The following is a 27612-nucleotide window of genomic DNA, read 5'->3' on the forward strand; positions in this document are numbered from 1 at the left end:
CCCACTTTGACATTTATAGATAGGTGCTATTCTGCATGTGATCCGTTGCTGCGCCAATAACTGTGGAAGTCTACTTTGTATCCCACATTTGTCATTTACTAACAAAGAGTGCGCAGTGCAATTGAAGTGCTGTAATTTTCCATCAGAGGAGTTCTGCATATGAAGCAGCCATCACAGGTGAACTAGTTCATTTGAAGCCTATTTTTGTTGTTGGCTTCCTACTCCAACCCCAGATTCATAAACTTTGTAGTTTGTTCCCCCTCTCCCCAGCCACAAAAATTCATACGTTCCCAAACTCCTCATGGCATCACCTAGCTGGGTCTGGTACCAGGGAAGAAGGAGGAATCATCCCACATCCAAATGACAGTGACCATTGAGCCCAATGATCGAAGTAGCCCTCCATGCCTCTTATGTGTACAAGCCCTTACATGACCCTGTGCAGAGATGCATTGGAAGACCTCCTGTAGGGCTCTGTGACATGTAGGGGGTGCCCACCTCAGCACACACCATTCAAATCCTGCCTTCCCCTTGCACAGTAGAACCAGTTCCACTGCTGAAGGGGAGACTCCCTGCAGCACTAGCCCCTAAACACAAACTAACTGATATGGTTTGAAGAGCCATGAAACACCCTATAAAAAAATCAGTGGAAGTCATGTGACTAAAATCCTATTGCAGAAGCAGTTGCAATTCTGGTGTCAACATGATGCAGACTACGAGTGGAAATAGTAAGGTGTATATTCCATGAATCAGCATTGATTACACCACCACTTCTAAGATACTGATATTTAGTTTCTTTTAGAAACTATTAGAGAATGAACTTTACCCAGACTGTTCGGTCAACAGCCAGAAGGGATGAGTAAGATGGGATGCTTTCCAATGAGAAAGTTCTCCATTAATGTATATGTTCCTATAGGATGTTTTGTCACTAGATGTTTTAACATCACAGCCAACACACTAGGGTCTATTTCCTATTCTACTCTAGTCATTGGAGAGGTTTCATTATAAGTAAGTCATCCTGACAGGTCCAGATATCATGCAAAAAGTCATGCAATGAGGCATTACGACAGAATGGCATTGCTCCCAAGATTGTTTTACTGAAGAATGCTGGGCTCAGCTACAGAACAGCCACCATCTCACGCACTAAGTCTCTGGGCTTCCATTGCTCAATTTTATTTTCATCCCTAGATTCTCTCTGAGGCAGCATTAAGGGTTTAGAGAAAATTTTTCATAGAGATTTAGGAGAGAGATTTCAAAAAGATTCTCAATGTAAATAATGGTGCGTCTTCCCCCACCCGGCCCACAACAACCCTAAGCATCCTTTCTAATTTAGTATTAGTCATCATCTCTCTAGACTTTGTCAGCATTAACTGAAGGTCCTTCTCTGGAAAACAAAACATGCATCACTCTCCCTCACGGAGCTTCTAAACAAAAATGCTCATGTCCCATCTCTTTTTGGAGCTTTCCCTTCGCATTCTTTTGACGAACAAGACACACTTCTCCCCCATCCAGAAAGTTGTGCTTGTGGAAGGCGTCAGACTGCCCACCCTGGAGATGGAAGTTTTCTGGTTTTCCACAGCAAAGGCAGCAGCCGACTTTTCCCCGTACTGACTCACCAGAGCACCTCAACCCTGACTTAGAGTGACCCCCTGCAGAGCTAAGACAGTAGTTCAGTCTGAATATTCATTCATTGCTTGGTATTCCACAGGGAAACAACCAGCAAGGGTGCCCATTGTAGCACTCTCTGTCTGGGAGGTAAGCTGCACAGCTCACACTAGTAACTGGTCACTACCAAGCTTAACTGGACTTTAAGTGGCAGATTAGCAGTGAAATGTTGTATAGCAAACCTGCAGAGTTTTCATCCTCATAATTCAAGGAAGAAAAATGTTAGTGTGTTAGTAGACTTTTCTCACTTCAAATAAGGGCTACAGCTGATCGCTTTGGGTAATCACAATGAAGGGGTGGAGCTAGTCTCGTCATGCAATTTTGAAGTATAGAAACCTTAAACACACGACAGTGGTGACAACGACATCAGCAGTGTTCAGTTTTCATATACTAGGTTTCCCATTTCACACAGCACACCTGCTGCCCTTTTGGTACCATGCACCATCTGGCAGCGCTGTTGTATACAATTTATACATGAAGACTATGTTGTCTTATAATCAAATACAGTTTCCACAAAGGGATTAGGATTTCAGCACTAAGATAATGTTACACTATTGCTTCAGCCAGCTTGGAATAGTGGGTTAAGTTTTCCTGGAACATCTGGAGAGGCTTGGAAAGAGAGGTTTTAAGTTTGGTTTGGTTCTTCTATGTTCTTTAAAAAAAAAAAAAAAAAAAAAAAAGGCCAAAGCCATTTTTGCATTGTTTTAGGAAAGAAAGTGGGAAGAAACCATAAAAAAAGTTAGTAAGAATTTCTCTAACACAAGTGTTTAATGTTACTGCCACCACCTAGCTTTTATGCAACAGTTGCCGTCTCTAGATTTCAAAGCACTTTACAAAGGAGGTCAGTGTCATGATCCCTATTTTACAGATGGAGGAAGCAGAGGCCTGGAGAAGTGAATTGACATGGCCAGGTCACTCAGCTGGCCAGCAGCAGAGCCAGGGAGAGAACTCAGGTCTATTGAATGGAATCCAGGACCCTACTCCCACATGCAGGCTTTTGATGTCTCAGTGCAGTTCTACCCTGCACCCTTTACATTTGGGGGGCTCACGGCACTTAAAACAGCAGCCTTGGTCCTCAAAATACTAGTCTTATTTTATTCTCCATTTCCCCATGGATGCCTCAGTGGAAGGGGCCTTCCGCGGGCACTGACTCTCCTGCTGTCTCTGCAGCCCAGTCAGTTGGCATGGGCCAGCCTTGGGTCTTTATTTGCAGTGCAGACATACCTTAAGAGGCCTCTGGATCTTGAGACCTGCTGGAGTTGCTTCTTCCCCCCCTTCCTTTGCAGAGGCTCCCCATTCTGGTTCCCTCCCACTCAAATTCACCTGCATGTCTGACTCAGCATTCGCATTCCTATTCCTCTTCCTCACCATACAATCGGGTAAGGGAGCGGCTGGCCCAGGGGCTCACATACCATAGTGACAGGCATGGTAAAAAGAATAACCTATGCAGACTCCACTGTGTTCATCCTCTCCATGCACTCCAATCACGGTGGAGCAGCTCTTAGCTTATCCAAAGTGGCTCCCCTTAACCCTTCCCAGAAATGGACAATCTGCCTTCTTCACCGTCTCACAGGAAGCCCTGTCCTATTTCATCTTTAATAGTGCCCCAAGTACCTGATTCACAATCTATTTCTATTCATTTGCCTGTGGAATTACCGCCCTTCTGCATCATCCCTCACGCAAAGCAAAAAGAATTTAGGCCTTGTGGCATGCAACAAAGCTAACTCAAACTGAGCAAGAGACTTGAAGCAAGCAGCTCCTTATTGATCTCACCCTTTGGGTGGCATGATTGAGCATCTCTTGCCAGGCAGAGTCAAACTGACGCTTGTCATCCTCCAGCAGCCTCTGTTCAGCGAGTGAAATGGTCTCCTTGGCAGCACGCAGCACCTCAGTAGCTCTCTGGAAATCCTGGGTCGCTTTCTGAGCTTCCAGTTGTGCCTAGAAAACAGACACTGCAATTAGGCATCAACGAACTCTTAAGTGTGACAGTACTTAAAAATAGCTAAGACCAGGATTTTAAGGACAAAAACACTCCGGGGTTTTGATTTCCCACCCTTTTGTTTGGCAGCACATACATATTTCCTTGCCTGGGTCACTGCTAGTTCATATCACACATGTCCTCTGTAAAGCATTACCATGCTGTTCACATCCAATAAATCCAAAATGCAGGAGATCAGAGTTCTGCATAATAAGCATCTGGATGACAGATGGAGAAATACTGTGTGAAACAGCTTTAATCCATCAGGAAGAAACAGGAGGCAGCAAGACAAAAACTCCTAATATCTCTGCTCTCCATAGCCAACTTGGTGTTGCATTTCACAAGAATGCAATGGGGAACAACATTTTGTGAGTGCAGAATCTAAGTCAATACCAATTTTTTAGTCACTGCAGTATTTACCAAGCAGAAGAGCATTTCGGAGCGGTTACGTTATTACACAGCACGATGCACAGATTTCCAGGGAAGAGAGCTGTAACCCAGTTCTACATATTCTCTTCTACTCTGTTCTGACAGGGGTAGAGAAGGCACTGCAGGTCCCAGGTCTGACGCATAGGGGAGAGGGAAGAATGGAGGTAGCCAAACAGTTGTTAAGTGCAGTACTTTATACTGTGTAGACCAATGTTCAGTGGATATGCTGATTTGGTTCAGTCTCCAGTCCTGGGTCAGTCGTTCAAACCTAGGGATCCTCTTATCAACAGCTGTGTTTGAAGTAGTAGTATTTAAAAGTCTGGATGAGAGCTATGAAATAACTGGTTTTATAATGACCTAAATTCTAGCTCCATGAGCAAGTATCCTACCAAGATATTAAGTTATAATACTTCCAACCAATGAAAATACAAGTTAATACAATAAATTTGTCCTGTGATACCTTTATCTGACTTTTGAGGGTTGGACATTTACTTAGAAATTTCAAAAAGCTGCTGGTTTTACAAATTAATCTTTTTAAAAGAACGGGGCTCAAGTGACCATATTGTATTCCCAGTCAAAATTGTCTTTAGACTGGGGAGTGTTCAAATCCAGGTTCTCAGTGTTGAACCATCTGGTTTTCATGGCTGAAACACACTACACATCAGTCTTCCAAAAACCCGCAGCCAATGTGGTATCAGCAACCATTTGCCTGTGCGGCTGGACCAGGAAGAAAAATTGGGTGGCACAGCAACCAATAAAATATAAATACAGCCACGATCGCTGCATATTCCTATGAACTGCAGTTACCAGACAACAGGGATTATAAAGCCTAATGTTCATCAGCCTGTACTATTATATTTTGGCACCAATGACTTGTGTTAAATGTTTGTTGAAGAGAGATGGTTGGTTTTAAGAAGATAAATTATAGGAAACAATCGTTTTAAAAAACCTAGTTTCAAGTTACTGGAAATTTCCATATTTTTAAAATGAATACTCCTCATTTTTTTATGGTTATCCCTGAATCAACTCAGCTATCTGGGTTTTTTTGATCTTTAGGTTGTTTTTAAGATTAGAGGTGTTTGTCAGAAGCTCATAATTGAAGTGTTAGGACTACTTTCAATATCATACCACTTACCTATGAACATCCATTTAGTATACCACATTAGAAGCCCTTTTTAGGGTGTGAGTTTTGTTGTTTAACTGAAGGTCAAAGCCTTTTATATTCTAAATTTGTTTTGTTTTTTAAATGAAAAAAGGGTTTCCAGCTCTTCTGCCTGGGAAGAAAACCTTTCAATTATAAGCAACTGCATTAGATTCCTTTAGCATACAGCACTGGGGAAGATGAAATTTTCAGTTACACTTCAATAGTTTTTAAATCAAATTAACCAATCTACTGAATGTCAGCTTTGACCAGTGTGACAGGGTTGGGCTAGATGGCTATAGGAGAGTAACAGAAGGCAGATATATTAGCCCCAGGCTAAGTAGGTCCCTTTTCCCTGGGTAAGGTAACAGGGAAGGTTTTTGTTTTTTTTTTGAAACAGAAAAGAATTTTATTGTGTTACACTTGCAAAGAATTACCAAAGAAAACAAAACAAACTATGCAACAAAACAACGCAAACAGAAGATATAACACAGCAGCTTTCAGGAGGGAGAAGTATTTAGGCTAGCCTGGGCCCAGAGCAGGGGGGCTTCCTCGACACTCATGGTCTTCCACCCTCCTGAGTTACCTGGTGGCCTAGAGCGAGGGGGCTTCCTCGACACTCGTGGTCTTCCACCCCCTCAAGTTACCTAGTGCCGCGCCCAATGTCACCGATTATCCCTCTCCTGAGAATGCCCGGCAAGATGGGCACGGCTGCGGGGTAGGCGGTTTGGGGGTGAGGGGGTAGACACCCATGTATTATAGGACCCCTCCTAGATGACAGTAATGATGGTATCCACAGCGGCAAAGGCTGGGGCTGGCGTCTCTCGCTCTTCCCCTCAATCAAAGGGTCAGACAGAGGGAACCGGACGGGGTCACCGAGCAGAGAACCCCGGACAGCGCCCACCGCTCCTTGAAGGCGTCAAGGGAGTCGGTGGATGCCACCCAGAGGAACTCCGCCCGGATACGTGAATGTACTGAGGATCGGAAAAAGGCCCTACAATCGCCGGACGCTTCATGGGCCAACCTCCCCTCTCTGGTTTTATAGATGGCTGTTTTAGCCAAGGCTAGGAGGAGGTTAACCAGGAGATCTCGCGATTTTGTGGAGCCACAGATGGGGAGTGTATAGATAAAAAGGTGAGGGGAGAAATGAAGCCAAAAGCACAATAGAATATTTGTGAGGAGCCGGAAAAGGGGCTGCAATCTGGCACAGTCTAGATATACGTGCGCCAGGGTTTGCCTCACATTACAAAAAGGGCAAGTATCCAGGATGGGGGTAAACCGTGTCAGAAACACGCCTGTGCTCACAGCTCCGTGAAGGAGCCGCCAACTGATGTCCCCGATGGGCCTCGGGACCAAGGTGGAATATAGGCTGGCCCATCGAGGTTGCTCACCCTCCAAAGGTGGCAGGAGGTCCCGCCACTTTGTATCAGAGCGGGACACCAGGGTGTGGGCGTGAAAGGTGTGAAGCGTGAGTGTGTATAAATATTTCCGTGGTGCGATTTGAAAACTGACCGGCTGTAGTTCATGCAGCCGGCTTGCAGTGAAAGGGTGAGGGGTTTGTTGGGATCGGCAGGGTAGGGGCCCAATGGAAAGGACCGGCGGGCCTGGGGTGGAGGATGGGCGGGGTGCGCCCTCACGCAAGGCTTGGTTGACATACGCCCGAGCAGCAGGGGTCAAGGCGGCCTCACCTCCTGAAGTACACGCCAGGGGGTACGAGGGCTGGAGAGCCCCATGCGCCAAGCGAGCGTCAGGGGATCCAGCCAGTCTCTCCGGTCGTAGTGCAGGAGGTGTCCGACCCTCGAGACTTCCGCGAGGACCAACTTCTGGCGCACCGAGCGAGATTCCGCCACCTGCACACGGAGTTGGGGATTGAGTAGCAGGGGCTCCGTGAGGAGATCTGCTCCCACGGTGGCCGCCACGGACCTGGTCGTTAGAAACAGTTTCCAGGTCCGGAGGAGATCCTGGTAGAAGACCGGCAGCCCGGAGAGGTCTCGCGGAAAACCTCTCGGACAAAGACAAAAGAGCTGCCGGTCGTATCGGAGCCCTTGGAAGCGGCGCAGGAAGGCGTGCGCCAACATGCTCCACGTCGAACTACCTGTACTATAAAGGAGCCTCTGCAGGGCCTGGAGGCGGAAAACGCGGACCTGAGTGTACAGACACTTCAGGCCCTGCCCTCCTTCCTTCAGGGGTAAGTGAAGAACTCCAACAGGGGCCCAGTGCATTCCTGACCAAAAGAACTCTAGAATCAATCTCTGGAGGTGGGTCAGGAAACCCGGGGCTGGGGCCAGGGTGTTGAGCCAGTACCAGAGCGTGGACAGGACTAGTTGGTTAAGCACCAGTGCTCTCCATCGGAGGGAGAGACATCGGAGTAGCCTCGTCCATTTCCGAATCCGCTCTATCACCCCGCCCTCTAAATTTTGCCAGTTCTCCGGTGGGGAAGGATGCGTGGCGGAAAGGTAAACGCCGAGATAGAGCAGTGGACCCGCACTCCACCGGATGGTCTGAAGTGCGGGTGGGAGGGAGCTCACCTGCCGCCAGTCACCCACCGCCAAGCCAGAGCTCTTGACCCAGTTGACTCGGGCGGAGGAGGCTGCCGAATAGATGGCTTGGCATGCCTCCACTCGCGCCAAGTCGCCCGGGTCCTGGACCACGAGGAGTACGTCATCGGCGTACGCCGACAGGACCAGCCGCAGCTCCGGCTCCCGCAGCACCAACCCTGTCATCCTCCTGCGGAGGAGACAGAGGAAAGGCTCGATCGCCAGAGCATACAACTGGCCCGAGAGGGGGCACCCTTGCCGCACTCCTCGCCCGAAGCTGACCGGTTCAGTCAGGGTCCAGTTGAGCCTAACCAAACACTCCGCAGAGGCATACAACACCCGGAGAAAACTCACAAACTGAGGTCCGAATCCAAACGCCTGCAGAGTGCTCAGGAGGTACCCATGGTCTACTCTATCGAACGCCTTTTCCTGATCAAGAATCAGGAGGGCGAACGACAGACCATCTCTATGCCCGACTTCCAAAAGGTCTCGGACTAGAAATAGGTTGTCAAAAATGCTGCGACCCGGGACAGCATAGGTCTGGTCTGGGTGGATCACGTCCGCCATCACGGACCCTAGCCGCAGCGAGATTGCTTTTGCTACGATTTTGTAATCCGTGCTAAGGAGTGAGACGGGACGCCAGTTTCGTAAATCGCGGAGGTCCCCCTTCTTCGGCAACCAGGTGAGCACCGCTCGCCTGCACGACAGAGGGAGGACCCCGCTCTGCAAGGACTCAGCCCAGACAGTGACTAGGTCTGGGCCGAGGATGTCCCAGAACGCGCGGTAAAACTCCACGGTCAGCCCGTCCATGCCCGGAGATTTATTGGTGGGCATGCGACGGAGGGCTTCCGACAACTCGGCCAGGGTGAGAGGCAGCTCTAGCCGGTCTCGGTCGCCCACGCTGACTGTGGGGAGTTCCTCCCAGAGCACCCTGCAAGCGCCAGGATCGGTCGGATCCGAGGAGAAAAGGCTTGTGTAGAAGTCACGGGCCCTCCCACACATCTGCTCCTGGGAGCAAGAGGCGCTAGGAGCGGAGAGTGAGAACGCAGACTGTTGGAGGACTGAGGAGTACAAGCATTATCGGACACCAGGAGGAAGGTCCTATGGTGAGAATAAAGAAGGTGTTGGGAGGAGGCCATGGGGAAGTAGCCCAGGGAGTTGTTGCTGTCGCACAGATGTTCCAGGAGGCACTCCAGACAGCTGCAGTCCACAGGGCCCTGGGCTGGAACCCGGAGTAGAGGGTGGTCCCGGGTTCCCCCCAAAACCTCCCAACTCCCGGTCAGACACAGGAGGAGTCGACCTGGACTGTGGGTTCAGAAAAACGGCCAAGCTGAGGGCTGCCGTGAAGCTCCAAGGTGAACAAATCCGCCAATAAGCGCAAGACCCACCAAGGTAGAGCAGGAACTTTGTCACACCAGATACGACAGAACACCCTAAAAACCACGAGTTTACATTTTCACAGACCTGAGGAAGAGCTCTGTGTAAGCTCAAAAGCTTGCTCTCTCACCAACAGAAGTTGGTCCAATAAAATATATTACCTCACTCACCGTGTCAGGGCTGTCCTCAGCTATTCTGGGGCCCTACGCAGCCCCCCCAAGGGGGGGGTGTCCAGGCCTCTTTTGGGGGGGGGGCTGGCTTGAGAGGCAGGGGGGAACTGGTGGTGCAGCTGGGGCCGGGTCGCTACACTTCCCACCGCCGGTGAGTGCAGGCCCAGCCCTGCTGCAGTCCTCAGGGGAGCGGGGGCGGGGCAGGGGCTGGAGCAGCACACAACTGCGCAGGGCACCAGGAAATGTGGTGCCCCAAATTTCCTGGTGCCCTACGCAGCTGCATACTTTGCGTATGGGTAGGGACGGCCCTGCACCTTGTCTCTCTAACATTTGGAAAGGGGTTTGGACCTGAAACAGTGCAAAGGATTCTGGAATATACGGTCATGTGGGGGGGAAATAGATGGTTTTGGTGTTGCAGGCGGAAAAAGGTGGTCACTTGGGAAAAGGCTGCTAATCTCTGCTTTAGAATATGAAATAAGCAGAACAGCAATCTTTTGAAAGAGCTGTTTGCAGCTTGTTCTCAGCACCAGATGTATCAGACTTCACGCTTGTTTGTTTTTGTAGTTACAGAAACAAGGCCTCCCAAGGGGAAAAAAGTATCACCTAACTTAAACAAGAGTTTCAAAAGGCAAAAACCACATTCAGTTCCCCTCAAAAGCTTCTGAAATGCTAGCAAGCTCTTTCGACTTCTTCCCTGTTCTATCACACTTCAGAAATGTGTTTTACCGCACACTGATCGTGGATAAATATATTCATGCTGGAGCTTCTCTATTAGCCTAGAAAAATCAGAAGCCATAACAGTAAGGATGTGTTTTTACCCTCACCACTACCAGCCCTGAGTATACTTGGCACACTGCTATGCACAGAGATCTATCCAACCAACCCCCTTGCTGCTTTCAGTCAGCTTACAACCTACGGTCCTTTAACAGGTCTTCTTAGCTGCCAGAGCCCTAAAACATTAGAGAGCATTTAATTTCTGGTAAAACTGCACATCATGAACACATTGTGCTTTGTACCAAGATTAGTGGATAAGCGATGTTTTTGCCAGCCCAGTGCCAGTTCACTGTTAAGGCAGTCTGACAGGCAGGCTCGCGACAGCTAAAAAACTCCAGCTGCTCACTCCAAGTGAATAAATGCATTTTATAAATCCTAAACCCCTGTGGGAATGTAATATTTTAAATTAAGCAACTAGCTCTCTGCCTTTGCCTTTGGTATCTAGTGGATATAGAAAAATCTTCAGATGATCTTTAAACAAGGTTTGGTCTGAGCCTTTAATAAAACACATTAGAGGAGCATAAATCTCAGTCCCAAAAATATCCTCTGTGGCTTACTGGGAAGTCATAACTACTTGTTCTTCCAATAAGTTTGGTCTGTCCTGGTAAAGAGGTCACTGCAACTGAAGGTCAGAAGTTCTCCATAAAGAGTTGGCTGACAGCCGACCCTGGGTGCTGGGAAAAAAGGTTTTCACTTTCAAGAAGGCCATGTGCGAGATAAAGGGCTCTAAGAATTTCACCTGGCTAATCCAATAAAGTAATGTTATGGAATAAGCTTTCTGAAGCCCAGAATCAAGGGTTTTAGCTGCACAATTCTCCCACTGACTTTAAAAGAAGTTGAGCTCCTAAAGCCCTGTGCAACACATTTAACGTTTAATGGTCCTGCAATCATTCATACCTCCTTTCATTATATGTTTAAAATAAAATTGGCTCAGCACTGAGAAAATGCTCTATCTGTGGAGATCTCCATTCATCACAGGTGCATTTTAGGGCCGATGAAATCATCTAGTCCTTTCCCAAGCAAAAGGACAGGTTGCTCTATCTATTTCTTTCAGTACGAAATACAATTCTCTCTTGAAGCCATCTAGCTTTTATGCCTCACAGCTTCGCCTGGAAGCCACTGCCAAACCGCAATGGAGAATTTTCTTCACTCTATCACCATACCTTGAATGTTCAAGATGGAGGTCGAGGTCATTATTCGTAGTCTTGTCCTTTTGTGTATGTTAGTAAATTCTTCCCCCAATACCATCCCACCTTTTTTTTTTTTTTTACACTTCTCCTCCTGTATTAAAGGTCTGTGTGTTGTGCCCTCCCCCTTTGCCAATTCTCTTCCAAATTAAAGGCATCTCCAAAATGTTTATACTGGAGGATGCAGTTATTGGACCATGTTCATCCCACTTGCTAAGTGGCTTCTCTACCACTGGAGCCAAATGCCCCATTAGTGTCACAAAAGGCAGCTGATCTAATTCATACAATGATGCTGATACGGCATCAACTCCTATCAACACAAAAAACAGAGATTAAGAATATTAAAACAAAGCCAGCATATTCATTCTTCCTTCTTTCCTTTCATACACACTTTTTTTTTTTTTTTTGGTCTACCAAGTTACACAAGCAGGCGAACCAATTCGTTTATACAAAGCCATAATGCAGCCCAGCTTCAGCATTCCTTCAAGGTTAACTGACAACTAAGGATACATTGCGACAGCTATGATCTCCAACTATATGTGGGTAATAGCAGAACTCAAGAGTTGCCAAGAACAGGCACAGAAAGGGCTGCGAGTGGGATAAATCTGCTTGTATCGCAACAGAATTTCTCCTCCTTGGCCCATTTTATTCACCAAGGACCTGAACCTGTGCACACTTACACATATTGTAACTGTAAGGGGACTCATTCAAGTAACTTGTGTGCATAAGTGCTTGCAGGACTAGAACCTAATATAGCAACAGGCAAGGGTTCCATTACGGTCAATGCAGAGCAGTTATTTTAAAATGCTTTTAAAGCAGCTTCCAGTAAGGAGGATGCAAGTTTGGGTATCAGTGAGGAAAAATCAATCTGCAAATTCAGATGCTGCAGAGAACTTAATGTGTGTATTAAAATTAAGAAAAAGTACAAAGGTACAGGGTAGTCAACCTGTACACTGCGTAGGTCCTTATAGCACTATCTGCCAAACAGTCATTTTACTTTGGACCTTACAGTGTATCCCAAGTACAGCAGAACCTCAGAGTTATGAACACCAGAGCTACGAACTGACCAGTCAACCACTCTCCTCATTTGGAACCAGAAGTACATAATTAGGCAGCAGTAGAGACAAAAGAAACCAAATAGAGCACATTACTGTGTTAAATGTACACTACTAAAAAAAAATATAAAGGGAAAGCAAAATTTTTCTTCTGCATAGTAAAGTTTCAGAGCTATACTAAGTCAATGTTCAACTGTAAACTTTTGAAAGAACAACCATAACGTTTTGTTCAGAGTTACGAGCATTTCAGAGTTATGAACAACCTCCATTCCCAAGGTGTTTATAACTCTGAGGTTCCACTGTAAATGGCATACACAATTCCTTTTTATAAAAATCCCTTGACTGAAACAAAGAGAATGTAACTATTTATTTAAGTAAGGAACTGGGAAACCACATGTCATAGCCCAAGGTCACTGCTCTAGGCTATTTGGTTTATTAACGTGAAACCCATGTATTTCAGGCCTGCTAATCTTTAAACAAGTGTTTAAAATTTGTCTTGCTACTAGCCAGTACTTGCTTACTACTCAAAAATAATTAACTGACTCCCAGCTAGATTTCTGAGAGAGAAATAGGAAGTTTCATATACTTCCATTTAGGCTATCTCCTCTTACGTAAGTAATTACTCATTTGGTTAAGATACTAAGTACAAGAAAGAACATTAGGTACTCTGTTATATCATCACCAGAGTTGCCATATTTAATTATTTGCAACATGGGGCAAGATCACTCCCAAACTGTTTTTGAACTATTTTTAGCACTATCCAAGGCTTTTAGCCCTTGTGCACACTCATTGACCAGTGAAAGCCGTCATTACATCTTCACCATGGTGAGCCCTTCTTAATTATTACTGGGGTGGGTTTACCTATTTGACAGCCAATGAGTCCTGAGCAAACTAGCGCTCTTTCTAGCTACCAGAATTATTGACTGAATATAGCAGCCAATCAATGTCTGTTATTTTGGACCTGGTTTCCCCACTCTTGACTTTACTGTAAATCAATATAAGAAGTGTTCGATTTTACTAGATAGTCATTCTCCAGTCTAAAGACGGTTTCCACATGGATGTGTTGTCATACTTCACACTGAAGTCAAATGTTAATGTTACTTTTCTACAGCCTCCTTCACACACTCAAACATTCCAGAGAGCACAAGAAACAACTAAAAGGAAAAGAAAGGATTATATAGTCCCAGTCATCATAGTTTCCAACCATCTAAATATGGGCCTAAGCACAACTCCAGATCTACAGAATCTTTTGGGTTATCGAATTTGCTGGGAAGCCGTGGAGAAACCTTTGCACAGCAAGAAAGGAAAGTTGCATCTGATGAGTATGCCAAGACATCCTTAACCCCGGGAAAATTAAACAATAGAAATAATAGTTAATTTGAGAGAAGGGGAGATATTTATTTTACCCTCTGTTGAAAGGATCCATGGTCTACTGAGCAGAGAGGATCTGAAGATACTGAACCGCTACCTAGAAATTTGAGAGTCTCCAGAAAGATGTGACTCTTCAAACTTGTCGTCTCTGCCACAGGGCTCTAAGATAGGCTCGAATGGAAGAAAAGTGAAACTGTCCAGGGAACTATGGGGATTATGGAATACCTGGAGGGCAAGATCAATACCTTTATAGAGGAAAGGGCTGCAAAGAGGAATCCACTTGAGTGTTTCGGGAGAGCCACAGAATGTGGGAGAACTGGGCCCAATTTCATCCCCTAAATTCAATGCTTAGCAGAAAAATAAAATCAAGAAATGAATGGGTTAATGCTTTAAAAAGGACACTGTTCCCTAGATTTCAAAGACCTACACAGGATTTAGCCACACCATTTTCATGAGTCTCATTCACCTCTTTGAAAAAAACAATGTGTGCTTAAAAAGAATAAAATTAGTTTTAAAAAAACCTCTCTCTCCTCAATTATCCTCTCCCCCTCAAAAATAAAAACAAAAAAAACAAAAACAAGGAGTCAGATTAGAGGGACTGGGATGAGTCATCTCAAACGTAGAACGACCCAGCTCCACACACACGCAAATCAATCGCTTATAAAATTCAAAGCCTGTCCCCTAATGGCAGATTTACGAGAATCTCTACTGAGCTACATAAAAGTCTACAATTATTCTCTGCATTACTGTCAGAACATCCAATTTCTCTACTGTTTCTATCAAGAGCTTGAAACATCTCAGTATCTTTGAAGCTGACATAAGGAGCTATTACACTGCACAGAGGTTAAACTTGACATTTCAAAGACAAGTTTAAGGACTTTTTTAAAAAGTCATTTCAGTCCAACCGTAAGACGTCCAACATCTTGGGCACAAACTATTTCCTCCCTGCACCATAAATAATGGAAATGCCTGTGGAATACAATGACCAGGTGTCCCTACTTTGTTATCGGACTCCTGCTTTTGATTAAATACCTTGTTTTTTTCCTTCTTCTGGAGGCTGAATTGTTACAGCTCATCACCTAGCCCAAATCTGAAGCTACATTTCCAGAAATAACAAGGCTCACACATTAACCCAGTGTGGCATCTAATTCAGCCTACCGCCTCTGCTCACATCACGTATGCAGTTGCTTTCCTGCATTCAAGAGATACGATCTTCCATGGCCTCTTAAAGAAAAAAAATTTTAATCTGGACAAAAACTGAGTATTTAAAGAATTCAGTCAAGTTACAGAGGAGACCTGCATCAATCATATGGCACTGCAATACGACTGACAAGAAGGGGCCTCTATAAACTGGAGGCCCCTTCTCCTATGACAGCATCTATGCACAGACATCACTGGAAGCTCTCTAATTTCAGATGTTCCCATGAAGGCTTTAAGTTCTCCAGTCCTACTCTGGTGGGTGATAAGCCATCAAGCCTATTCCCCTCCATCATGCTCTTAGCCATTCAAAAGCTATTAGAGATTGCTTGATAAAACTGAGGCTTCATTCTCCCCACTCCATTGTCTAGTAAATTATGCTCTTTGTGATGCATTTGAATAAGGCATATATGGAGACCCCAGAAAACGCATCACACATCCAGTCCTCGCTTGTTAGAGAGATTGTCCCAGGTTGCAAGTCAGACTGCAGTTACTCCCCTTATTTAGCACGTCTATGGCATCAAAGGCTGCCATGCTGTACTCACTAATACTGTACAAACAGCCTTCTTGTGCAGCCAGCACCATCTGTTAGTGGTGTATTTCAGCATGGCCAAAAATAAAATATAGAAACTACCCATCCCTCCCTCCCTCCCTCCGAAAGATGGGTTTACAATAACTTGGCCAGTTGTATAAGTAATCCTTGTTGTCAAGAAGAGAGCTAGAATGCCAGGATGAAATATGGAGTTCTTCATCTAGATTATAAGACCCTGCACAACAAAATCTCTATGGCAAATACTGTAAGTCTAAAGTTATATTTTGCAATTGGTTGTAAAGTTCACAGGAGCCTGCCTACATGTTTCTTTGCATCTGACAGCAGCCTTCCCTACTGAAGTCCTAAAAACAGATGCTGCAAGATTTAAGCGGACTGCCATTGTACATTTCTCTTTATAATTACTTGAAATAATAAGTGTTCAGCGAACCAGGCTGCACACTATAATCACATCTTATTTAATCATCAAAGCAGCAGCAGGTTCTCAGAGGGTTGACATTAAGGATCTGTAAACACTTCCCTACCAGAGATACTAGCATAAGCAAAAAGAAAATGTATGAAACATGAAGACTTTGGGTTTCCAGTCTCAACTACAATGGGCTGTTGAGGACATGTGCTCAGTCCTTGGAAAGCCTCACACCAACCAACAGTGACCCAATCCTTTGGTTGGGTAAGGAGCAGCAAGGGTGTGCTCTGAAGGCAAAGCTCAGCCAATTCTACTCCACTACAAAGAAGGTGGTTGGTACTTACAGACCATAAAAGATGCTTAAGGGGGCCAAAAGTGGTCAGGAATACAAGCAGACCTGCCAGTAGTAAAGAGCCTGGATAGCAGCAGTTGCGAGAAGCTTACGTAAGGATGGATTTTAAATTGTTTGCAGCAACAAATCAAAAAAAAAAAAAAAAAAAAAAGAAGCAGCAGCTGCGATTGACTACCCCCCTATATTCCACCCTACACGCTATTGTAGTGATCCTTGTACAAAATATGCCTTGTGAGGCATCATTTGAAAACTAAAAACTGACTGGTCAATAATATGGTGAAATGTATGGACACAATGCATATTAAGAGTTATGAACATAAACTGAAATTATGACTGAAGTGTTCTTACCAGACAAGTCTGGGGAGGAGGGCACACCTGTTTCTCAAAGACAAAAGACAACCTGATGCCTCTAGTGAGGTGTCAAAGGTGGTTGGCCATCACCAGTCGAGCAGCCATTCTTTGTTAAAATGCTAATTGATCTGCAAACATCAACATGGAGCCTCTTTCACCGTGAGTCTCCATGCCTCCATCCTCTCAGTGGGAAGGAATTTTATCTAAGGGTAACTAACCCACCCTCAGGTGACTGGACTATAAAAGTGAGGGGCAAAGACACCCCCAGAAACTTTTTTTCTTTCTCTCCCTAGCTCTCTCTCACTCTCTTTTACTTAAGATGACAAAGGAACCAGCCCTTTGAACACCGATCCTGACTGGAGAATTTGGTCAGCCATGTTGCTGGGAACCTAGGGTAAGATTTCAACCTTGAACCAAGTCTAGTTTGTTACGTTTTAGTTACTAGAAAGTGTTTTTATTTCTCTTGTAACCATTTCTGACTAGAATACCTTGTACCTGTACTCATTTAAAACCTCTCTCTTTGTAGTTAAATTAGCTTGTTTTATTCTTTAATCAAAACTAATCCTGTATTGTGTCTAAAGTGAACTGTTGGGTAACTCCAATAAAAACAGCAAACTGTTGGATACTAACCCCCTTAACAGTGGCAATGGACCTTTAAATTCCAAACTGTCCAGGAGAGGGCTGGGCAGCACAGAACACATGTTTGGGGGGAAAATCCAGGCCTGGGAGCATGTGGGGGGTCACCCTGCTGTGAGTGTGGCTGCTATGCAGCTGACAGGCTGCTGGAGCCAGAGTTGCTGGACCAGGACTGGAGCAATACACAGACACTCAGAGTGTGACCTGCATGCTGTCTGGTTGTTTGTGAGAGGCCCAGGCTGGGAGTAACATCAGCTAGGCATTGTGAGACACCCAAGATTGCAGACAGGTGGTGACACAGCCTGTCACTGGTCTGGACTGCAACCCAGAGTGTCACAGCAGCCCAGAACACTCTTTACCTAATCAAAACTTAAGCAAAGACGAGATAGGGAGGGAGGGAAGAAGTACGGACAGGTCTTCCACAGTCCTGCCAGTGACATTTATCTTCTTTCCCATGATGTTATGGCAAGTTACCTTCCTTGAAATAGTGGTTCTTTTATTTCTGCAGCTAAACTACTCAAATATCCAAATCTCAACCCTTCCTGATCCACCAAACGTATAGGGCACAAACTAGCCTCTGCCACCTCTTTCTATCCTGGGCCACTCTTTGCATGGCCTCTATGTTAAGAATAAATAAAACCCACACTCGCTTGTCAGAGCAGCCTCCTACTCACTATTAACAGCCTAATGGGAAGAGGAATATATTCAGGATCTTTAATTCACCAATCTGATCTCCAGTGGTGACTTTTCAAGTCTCACTGGGAAGCATCCATTGTCTTCCCGCTGGTTTAGAACAGGTTGTCCAAAACACCCAGTATTCCTCTACTCAGCCAGCTGACAAACCCAATGAATAAATGTTAAATCAAGGCCTAAAGAAAAATAAAGTCAGTCACCCAAAGCCTAATTGTCTGACCAAATAAAGTCTCCATGACCTCCCTTTTCCCTGGTCACACATATATCTGTGCCCTGAGGCAGCAGCAAAACAGAACGTTATCCAGGAATGATCAGATCAAAGACTGTGACGTGTCTTGCCTGATGTACTTGAAAGCAGGATGGGAACTATCACACAAACTTGACTGGTTCCTGTGTTCAGAGTACACTATATAGTGATTTACTGATGTTGATCTGATAGCTCTATGGCAGCACAAAAGGCACTCCATCAAATTTAGTGTGTGGCAAAAGATTTCCTTTCCCTAACCCAGAAGGCATCCTGCTTTGGAAATAAACGCTGCTTCTCTAGTTACTCTATTCCTTAGCGGAAAAGCAAGGAGTGACTTCCCTCCCTAAATAGTGCTATCATGTCAAACTCCCCTTCTTGCCATAATTCATCCTGGGCTTTGAGCTGAATTGGTGCCTGGTCACACAGCCAGAGTACACACCGCACTGAGTCTCACAAACATGAAGGAAGACAAATCTGTGCTGAAGGTTCCTTCACGGTCGTGCCAAGGGAACTCCGTGTTTCACAGGAAGACTGACGTCACCCTGCCCTTGATTCCCCATGGGGGTGGCAGGAGGTGAGCATCAAGATTTAATGACGTGCTTCATAATGAACATGAAGTAGTCAAGAGAGAAAAACATTGCCCTTCAGAGCAGGTCCACAGGGAATAAAATACGGGGAGGGTGTGGGAGAGAAAGAGCTGAAATAAAGGCCCAATTTAAGAATCAGTCACAACCCACACTAACTCCAGAAACCTTGACGCTATACGTAGATCCAGCTGAGCAGTTCTCCGTGCACTCTTCACATGGATTTCCCCTCACTAGCAACTCCCTTAGGTTGCCAGACTCCCCTTCATTCCCAGATAGGACAGATAGGCTTGGAAGTAGGCTATGAGGTAAGCCTCCTTTTCCTTCAGAGCTGTTTCAGCCACCACTTTCTGGGATGGTTCTGTTCTGCCTCAAGAATTGCTCCAATTGCCCTTCACAGCTGCCAAGTGTGGTGGGGTTCTTTTAACCTGACCCTAAGTCCCATTTCTCTCTCCCTCTCAATATGGGCTCCCAGGTTACAGGAAGCCAGCATTTTAGAAAGGACTCTCCACTTTGCAGGACCTCTTTAAAAAGGAACATATACTACTATTACCCCTGTCACAATGCACTTCTGAGATCCACTTTAGATCTAAGCCACTTCTTAGCCAAGTGGCTCCTCTGCACAGGTGATGAGGAAATAGCTTTTCAAACCATTATGCCTGCCTTCCTATAGCAGTCGTCTACAGCAGACTTAAGCTATTTATTTCCACTTCTTAGCAGGAAAGTCTGTAGCATTCAATACAGGTCTGCAAGAGCAGCTCCCACTCTACAGTCTCCCTTCAAGTGTTCGCTCCTATATGAAACCCTTATTACAGCCACACTATAGACCAGGCGACCCAGTACACAGGTTGTGGATTGTTCTCATAGCTTGCCAAAAAACAAAAAAGGTCACAGAGTCACTTTCACTGAACAGAACGTTTACAAAGAATATCCAAGGAAGTGCTCTCAAGCTCTTCACAATCACTTCACAAGCGTTAGGCTTTAGTCATCCTCGTTAGAGGAGGTGCTGTTAATTCTGTTCCAGTGTTAGTTCTCACAGGCCTTGTCATACTATTTGCACCCATTTTATTTATGGGCTAAATAGTTGTGAATATAAGCAGAACTGCAGTTTGCTAGCAGCAATATTGCATCTAAGATGAATGCAGTTATCTCCCATTTAAGAAGTTACAGTAATTATCCAAACACACTATATCTTACAATGATACTGCTGCATCATAGGTTTTGGCTGTAGAAAGCTGTGGGTCATTTTTTTTTTAATTGAAAGGATTTGCAAAAATTCAAGACATTTAAAGATTCACTGTATCCAATTTCCTTCTTTTGCAGATGCTAAATGGTTAAACACACACTCTTTCAACCAGAAGAGGTCAGTTAGTTTGTCCACTGCACCTGTGCCAGTAGTTTTGCATTTCACTAACTCCATGGCAGGCTGCCAAATACAAATACAAGCTTGTCACAGTTTTGCTGACATGTAATTTTTGCTTCTCAAATTCCTCTCCCTCCACCTTTAACCAAGAAAAGTTTGCTAGTCAATATGAATGGCCCATAGCTCTTTGCCTTCTAAACAGACAAAAGCAACAAGATTTTTACATTCCAAATACGGTTGCATTTTGTGGTGAAGTGATCCCTGTATATATGGTTTCTAATGCACATAGGGTCTAGTTTGCAACAAAGAGATGTTACATAAGAACATAAGCCAAAAATATTACAAGAGAATTGGTTGTAGAGCCGGGCCAGGGAACAAGTGCAAGACCTAAGAGGAAACAAACATGCATTCCTTTCAATGAATCTTTCTCCCAACATTTCTGAAACGTACCGTAGTGAGAGAGATACATAGATATGACTTGGCACACGTCTTTCACCTCTTTTTGCCAGCAACAAGTTTTCTGATGGTCCTCTGTGGAAGCTGCGCAGAGAACAAACTGCAACTTGGCACAAAGAATAATGCTTCTCCAGACCAAGCTCAATGCTAGAGCTGCACAGCGTTCATCTCTTCCCCCACCCTGAATCTGAAGAGTCAGGGAATGAGGAGGTATCAAGAGTACTGTACTGTAGCTCCCATTACCATCAGGGGTGACATCACCAGGGGTTATAGTCTCTATTATTCTGGTTAGTTTCACTAAGTCAGCTTGCTTTTTTTTAACATTTTTTTCCAGTCAGAAGTGGAGCGGCCCATTATTGCCTTCTTGAGTCACTGGTTCCTAGCTTGGCAATCAGTGAGGATCTCATGAAGAAGAATTCTTTACTCTTCTATAGCATCTTCCAGCCAAGGGCATCAAAGCACTTCTACATACATTAATAAATTAAGCTTTAGCAACCCACTGAAGCTGGGATCACCATTTTAATATGCTCAAGGCCACATAACAGTTGGAAATCAAACCTCTCTCTGATTCACAGCCTGTGCTTCACAGTGATTCACGCTTGCTTTTGCACAGCTTGTTGTTCCCCAGTGACTGACAGCAACATCTATGGTGGCAACACACCATTCCCAAATTCCCAGCCAGCTGATGAATCAAGACTCGCAGAAAATCCTCGTACAGTGGACCACTCTGGGCCCAATCTTGAGAGGTGCTAAGCAGCTTCAACTCTTCCTAAACTCTCTACAGCATCAGGCCCTGTCCCAGTGATTTCACCATTAATGTATTCTTGTGATTTCCTCTCCTCCGTTCCATTTGCAATTAGAAGCAGTCTCATTCTCAGACCAATTATCTATGGCAGCAGGCTAGGAACAACAGATTTCACACAAACAAGAAGCACTCGTAGGAAAAAAAAAGTGTGATGAGTTGCAAGGACAATGCTGACTTGCTAGCCCATGATGTAGCTAAATCATCTAATCTCGGTGCTCCTGGTTAAGGCAGGGCAAATGCTGGGCTGCTATTTTAGCCAACCTCTCATCTGAAGCCAGAAGAAAAGTGCTAAACCCTTTTATATGCTCAGCTTCCCAGGCAGTACATCTTCCTCCCCAAAGACACCTCACTAAGATATACTGTAGTAGTAGCCTGTAGGACAATATACAAAATAGCAAATCATCCCTGCCACAGACCTTCAAATTCCCCCCAAGGTTTTCAGGTCCTCAGTTTGCAGGATCACTTTGGCCCCATCACGAATTTAACGTTAATGCTTGGGTGTCAATAATCTGTGTCCCAGTTCCACGCAATGGATTGGAAGTGCAGAAAACCCAACTCCTAGCCCCAAGTGATCATCATTACACTGTACTAGTGCTTTGTCTCAGACAGCCAAAGCTGACTTTCTCCTGAAATATACCAGACAGACAAAACATTACAGGATTCTTACTTAGGAGATTCATTAGTCTTCAGTTCTTGACATTTTCCTGTCAGTGCAGAATTGCACAAGATGGGGTAGGGACAGGAGGTCTCAGGGTTCTCAGGCTGCGGTGAGGAACAGTAAATTCATCCTTAATTGGAAGCCTGATTTCATTTGTGTTTTTATGCTTCATGTCAGAACCCTTGACTTACTCCATTGTGATTGGCTTCGCCTTAAGGCACTACCAATGTTTTCACAGGAGAATCATGTCAGTGCACTACCGAAGCCAACCATCTCATCATGACTCAACACAGCTTGCGTCAGACAACTCAGATGAGGGGGTGGCAATCATGTAGCATTCCGAATCCAAATTACTTGGGACAATTGGGCATTTCAGCCAATCGGAATGTCAACAGAAAGTCAGATCTTTGTTCCCAGAAGACACGAATTTATAGATCCGATTTTTACTTGCCTTCAAGAATTAAAAAACCACTTCCCTCTCTCCACGCCCACTCTGAAGAGGGAGCAAGTATTTTCAACTTAACTATTTCAGCTGTGGACAGCCTTGTGCTCAAGTTGGGAGGGAACTATATGATTCTATGGTGTTTGGATGAATGAAGATAATTCATATGTTATATAGTTATTAAGGTATAAAGGTAATTAGACAAGTAAGGGGGAGGTGCTCTGGAAAGGAATCGTTTTGCTACTTTAGTTCTCATCACTCCTCTACCCTCTGGGAATCAAAGTTTAAAAAGATTCCTGGATGACTGAAATGGATCAATATCCCGGTGCGAAGGAAATCACCCAATGTTTCATGATATCTTCCCCCAGTCTGAATCATTTTCCCTATAGCCTTTTTTAAAATTATATTTTGTTACACAAACTTAATAAAATTCAGATCATAAACTGCCTGGGGCAGGGAATGATTTCTGATAACATGCTTTGTAATCTTATGGCTCTCTCTGTTTTATTACATTTCTTGAACAGTATTCCCCTGGACCCTAAAGCTGTTAGGTTACAAAACCTTAGCATGCAAATAATCATAAGTTTTTTTGTTGGGAAGCAGGCTATAAATAGCTAGAAGATAAGCCTCCAAAAAGGAGACCATATCAAAGAATCTAAATAACATAGAACAGTATTAGTCTGAGTGAGCAGGCAAGTCTGAAGAGGATAGCATTTTACTTAAGCCTAACAGAATGAACTGAATAAATATGGTAATCTCTACTGATGAATCTGTCATTACTGGAGTATTAATATTGCAAGCCTATAAAAAATTTTCAGTGTTATCCACATTTTTTTAAATGCAATGGTTCCATGTGTGTTTTGGAAATAAGATCTTTAACAGAGCGCAAACCTCTCCTTTCATAAGATGCTCTAGCTAGCATAACTAAAGGGCTTTTATAGACAGCGAATAGGTAGAGCAGTGTTTCCTAAATGGTGGGTCTCAATCCACCACAGGTTGCAGGAAGGTTCTAGATGAGTCACCATTTCCAGGGCCGGATCAACACATCACCTGGTGTAAGTAACATATACTCCTGGCCTGGTGCAGACAGGAGGCCAGGGTGGGGCAGGGGGAGTGGTTTGGAGGGCGAGAATGTCTTACACTCACCCTGTCCTGTGGGATGGGGCCCAGCTCCCCACTCCAGACACCGCAACCTGGCACATGGGATCGCAATGCCTAGAGCTGGCAGCCAGGCCAGCCCTACAGGACAGATGCAGCCGCCACAGGGTGAATTCACTCTCCAAACCCCTGCACCACCATCATGCCTCCCCTCTGCATTGGGCCAGGATTAGGATTGCAGTGCTGGGGCAGAGAGTGCATGTATATAATGACAGATCACAAAAAGAGACAAAATCCAGGGCGTGGGTCGCCTTAGTAAAAAGTTTGGGAACCAATGACGTAGAGATAAAAAGTCATTTGCAGGGACTCAGCAGTAGCTGCCAAGTTCCAGTCACAGTGGACATTTTTGTAATCTGGTGCCTGAAGTTACGTACCTAACAAAGTGGTCCAATTTTCAGTAGTACAAAGCACCCACATCTATCATCGACTTCTAAGGGAGTAACTTACAAAGTCTTAAGTCCCTTGGTTTTACGCAGTCATTTTTGGAGAACTATAAAAACATGCTTGATATAAAAATATATGTATTGCACAAATATTGCACATGCATTTCCTATCTTCAGAAAAAATCACCTCTGTGCTTCCAGGAGCTCTCACTCCCTTTACAGCCAGCAGCTCCAGCCACCCTGCTCCGCAGTCCAACTCAGCCCACTCACCTGCCCCAGGCAACTGGGCTTTTCCAATCAGTTAACAGATTCAGGTGCCTAACTTTGAACACCCAAGTTTGGATGACTGGATGACAGCTGTCACACAAGTGCCATAATTCATGTCAGACAGGAGAGTTCAGACATCCCTGAATATTCACCCATTTCAGAGTAATATTGTGTGTTTATACTTACCAGGGAAAATCAGAGCAGAATTCTCTTGGTTGTGGGAGAGGAGGAGTGGGGTTGAACAAATTCCAATACCCTTCAATTTTAGTACTTAGCATTAAGCTTTGAGAGAGAGAATCAAGAGACAGAAATTCAAGCTCTATAACTGGTTTTAGAGCAATTATAACTGCTGAGAGGAAGAAAGGTGAGTAAGTCTTTTACTGTCTGAAAGGCCACCATTAGTTCTATTCTCTAGCACAAGCCTTTTACTATTGATAGCGTATGCCTATGTGGTTGTTTTCGGTCTAGAGTGCATACACAGTTATTATGGGGGGTGAGAACAGATTTCACCATCAATTCATATGGCAAGCATGCAACCCCAGACATCTATCAAAGCATCAGCCAAATGCCTACACTTAGGGTGCTATTAATAGTACCATGTGATGCATCCAGTGTGTACTTTCCAGTGTGTGTCTTACCATGATCCAATTACCAGCATAAACTTAAAAGAGAGAGTTCTCACCTGTCTGGCTACCCTCCGGGCCTCCCAGTAAGGTTTAGAGTCTTCCACAGCTTTTCCAATCTTCTTTACTAGTTCATCTAGTTTCACTGTAGCTTCCACCAGCACAGAGCGGAATTTTTGGCGTGCATCCTACAAGAGGGGAAGAAAAGACAGAAGAAAAATTAGAGCGTTTGTATAATTTTATTTTTCTTGGTCTGTTGTTCCTAGTGTGGAGATGTTGATTAGGAGTCAAAGAACAGCCAAAAACATTAGGATAGTGGTTGTCATTAGTATTAAGCTAGAACTGTTCTGTCATAAGAATATCCAGTACCCAAGAATGCTCCTAAAAGCTAATATTTCCATTCTGGATGTGAGAACATATCTTCAGAAAGTAGCATATATAAAAACGTCAGGACAGCATAAGCCAGAAAGGATTTCTTAATAGGCCAGTGGTTGAGAAATGTCAAGGAGGGGAGAGGAAGAGCAGCAGTGTACCAAGCTCAGAGGGAGGTAAAGGACAAAGATACACCTGGCCTGTTGTGTGATTTTCTAATACGATGATACTCAGACTGAGGCTCGCGAGCAGCAAGTGTCTCTTTAATGCGTCTCCTGAGGCTCTCTGCAGCACAAGATATTAAAATACTGAGTGATTTAATTATTAACCAATCAGGATGCTTTTACTATGTTATTAACCAATTGTAGTTGCTAAAATAATAATATTCGGTCGGTCATTTTGCTATGAGAATAATTATGTATACACATAAGTAAGTAAGTAAATGAAACGAAGTCACACTACTGTGGCTCTTTTGGGTAATGATGATCGCTAATTTGGCTCCTGAACCACTGAGGTCTGAGGATCACTGTTCTAATACTAGAGAGCAATTCACATTACTGCACTAGATCAGAGAGATTTGGATTTTTCCTTTTGAAGTGTCCTCTGGAAAGAATACAGACATCTCTTGGAAATAATTATGATAACTTAGACAGCTACATGTTTACTAAGGAATTTAAAGAGACTGTCAAAGCAGTTTTCAGAATTCTGGTCCCTTCTTTGAGCATCTCTGCTCTGTAAGTTGGAACTGGGTCACAGTGGGTTCTGCCATCTCATGGCCCAATCCCAGGTTGTGCTGAGATCTCTCAACTGTCATTAACTGCAGCAGAAACTGAAGGCCCTTCATGGTATTTCACAGCAGGGGCACCATTTTACAATGGAAACTAGGATTCCAAGGACCTGCTTTCTCCAGGAGAGAGCACCAGAAACATTTAAAGAGCCTATATGCTAATTTTCAGACAGAAAAAAGTTGATTTAAAACACACCCTCCTGGAAACATCTCTGTAGAGTTTTCAGTTCAGTTTTCTGTCATGAAAGCCAACCTTTTCAGTTCTATTGCATCAGTTAGCGAAGATGGTTGCTTCCTATTTGACGGTTATTCTTTTATATTTAAGAAAGCCAGAACTTCTCCTGTCATTTCCAAACTGATTTAGCCCTCTTTATAATTAGATAAGTGGAACAGAAGAATGATTCTAATGACCTCTTATTTTTTTTATTTTTTAAACGGAATGGATCCGATTCTGATTTCAGCATCCAGCATAACTCTGAGTTATTCCAGAGTGACAGATGTAACTGAGATTGGAATCTGGCTCTATATTTAAAGGGACCAAGAGAAAGGACCATGTGAGCTCATGACAAACCTTGCAATTCTAATTAGAAAGAAGGATTTAGGCACACTGCTGGAGTGACATTTTGATTAACTGAGAGCAGCTGGCTTGGAGCTCTGTCTAATTCAGATCCTGTTTCCTTTTTTTCTAAGATTTCTAGAATACAAAGTTATATATTCATTGCCAAGATTTTTTAAAAAAAAAAAAAAAGATAGCAGGCTAACACTTGACATTTAGAGAGGCAGAAGGGAAAGATTCAAAACAAACTATTAAAATGCATCTTTAGTACACCCAATTATGGTTGATTTTCAGTGTTATCTAAAATCCTAACAGGATCAATAGCATAATTTTTTGTCCCCATGTTAATAGTTTTGGCATCTTAAAGTATTCTGATCTACTTTAAAATAATATTTATATGACTCATGTGGCAGCAGCCAATGTTAATTTAGTATTTTAACAGTTCCATTCTATTTTATAACTCTGATCTAGCTTAAGTCTCTTTTCTAGGGGAAAAGTGTTAGTATCAAACTGCATCATGAGATAATGGTCAGACAATATGTGTATGAAATAAGCAAGCTTCTGAATCAGAAGAGTTAAACAAATTACAGCATTTCTAATTAGACTAATGGATTTTATATGGTTCACTACTCAAAATGTGAGCTTCACAAATGGGGGAAATTAAACTGCTTTAGCAGATATGATGAATTCATTGCACAAAAATTACTCTTAAATAGCAAAGCATATTTAGAGGGGGTGGGGGGAGAGAATGTTCTTGCCCTGCTGGGAAACCTACCATTAAAAACTCATTTCTAAGTGACAGTTAGCTGGGTTTATTTTCACTTTCCCCAGATTTTCAGATGGGGGCGGGGAAAGCTGTGTGTTAAAATGTGAGAAGTCCTTAAAGCATGTGAAGAGAACCTCACAGCATCTAGTTCAAACAGCCTCATTCTTAGGTCCATAAAAAACACTCTTGGAAGGAAGAAAACTGTCAACAGCAACTTCTTATAATGACTAATTTGTGCATTGAGACCTTCCCCAGTTTTATTCATGTTCTAATTATATG

The 27612-nt window shown here is 44.0% G+C and overlaps 1 protein-coding gene across 1 annotated transcript in view; it reads right to left on the bottom strand.

Moving 5' to 3' along the window:
* SH3BP5 (SH3 domain binding protein 5) overlaps positions 1-27612 on the bottom strand; it is a 65572-nt gene that overhangs the window by 21468 nt on the left and 16492 nt on the right. The window contains exons 3-4 of the mRNA XM_084620604.1: positions 24912-25040; positions 3436-3600 (exon numbers count right to left, since the gene is read on the bottom strand). Of these exons, the coding sequence (XP_084476730.1) occupies positions 3436-3600; positions 24912-25040 (294 nt within the window). The remainder of the gene's footprint in view (positions 1-3435; positions 3601-24911; positions 25041-27612) is intronic.

The sequence above is a fragment of the Lepidochelys olivacea genome, assembly GCF_965140295.1.
Source record: "Lepidochelys olivacea isolate rLepOli2 genome assembly, chromosome: 2".
NCBI lineage: Eukaryota > Metazoa > Chordata > Testudines > Cheloniidae > Lepidochelys > Lepidochelys olivacea.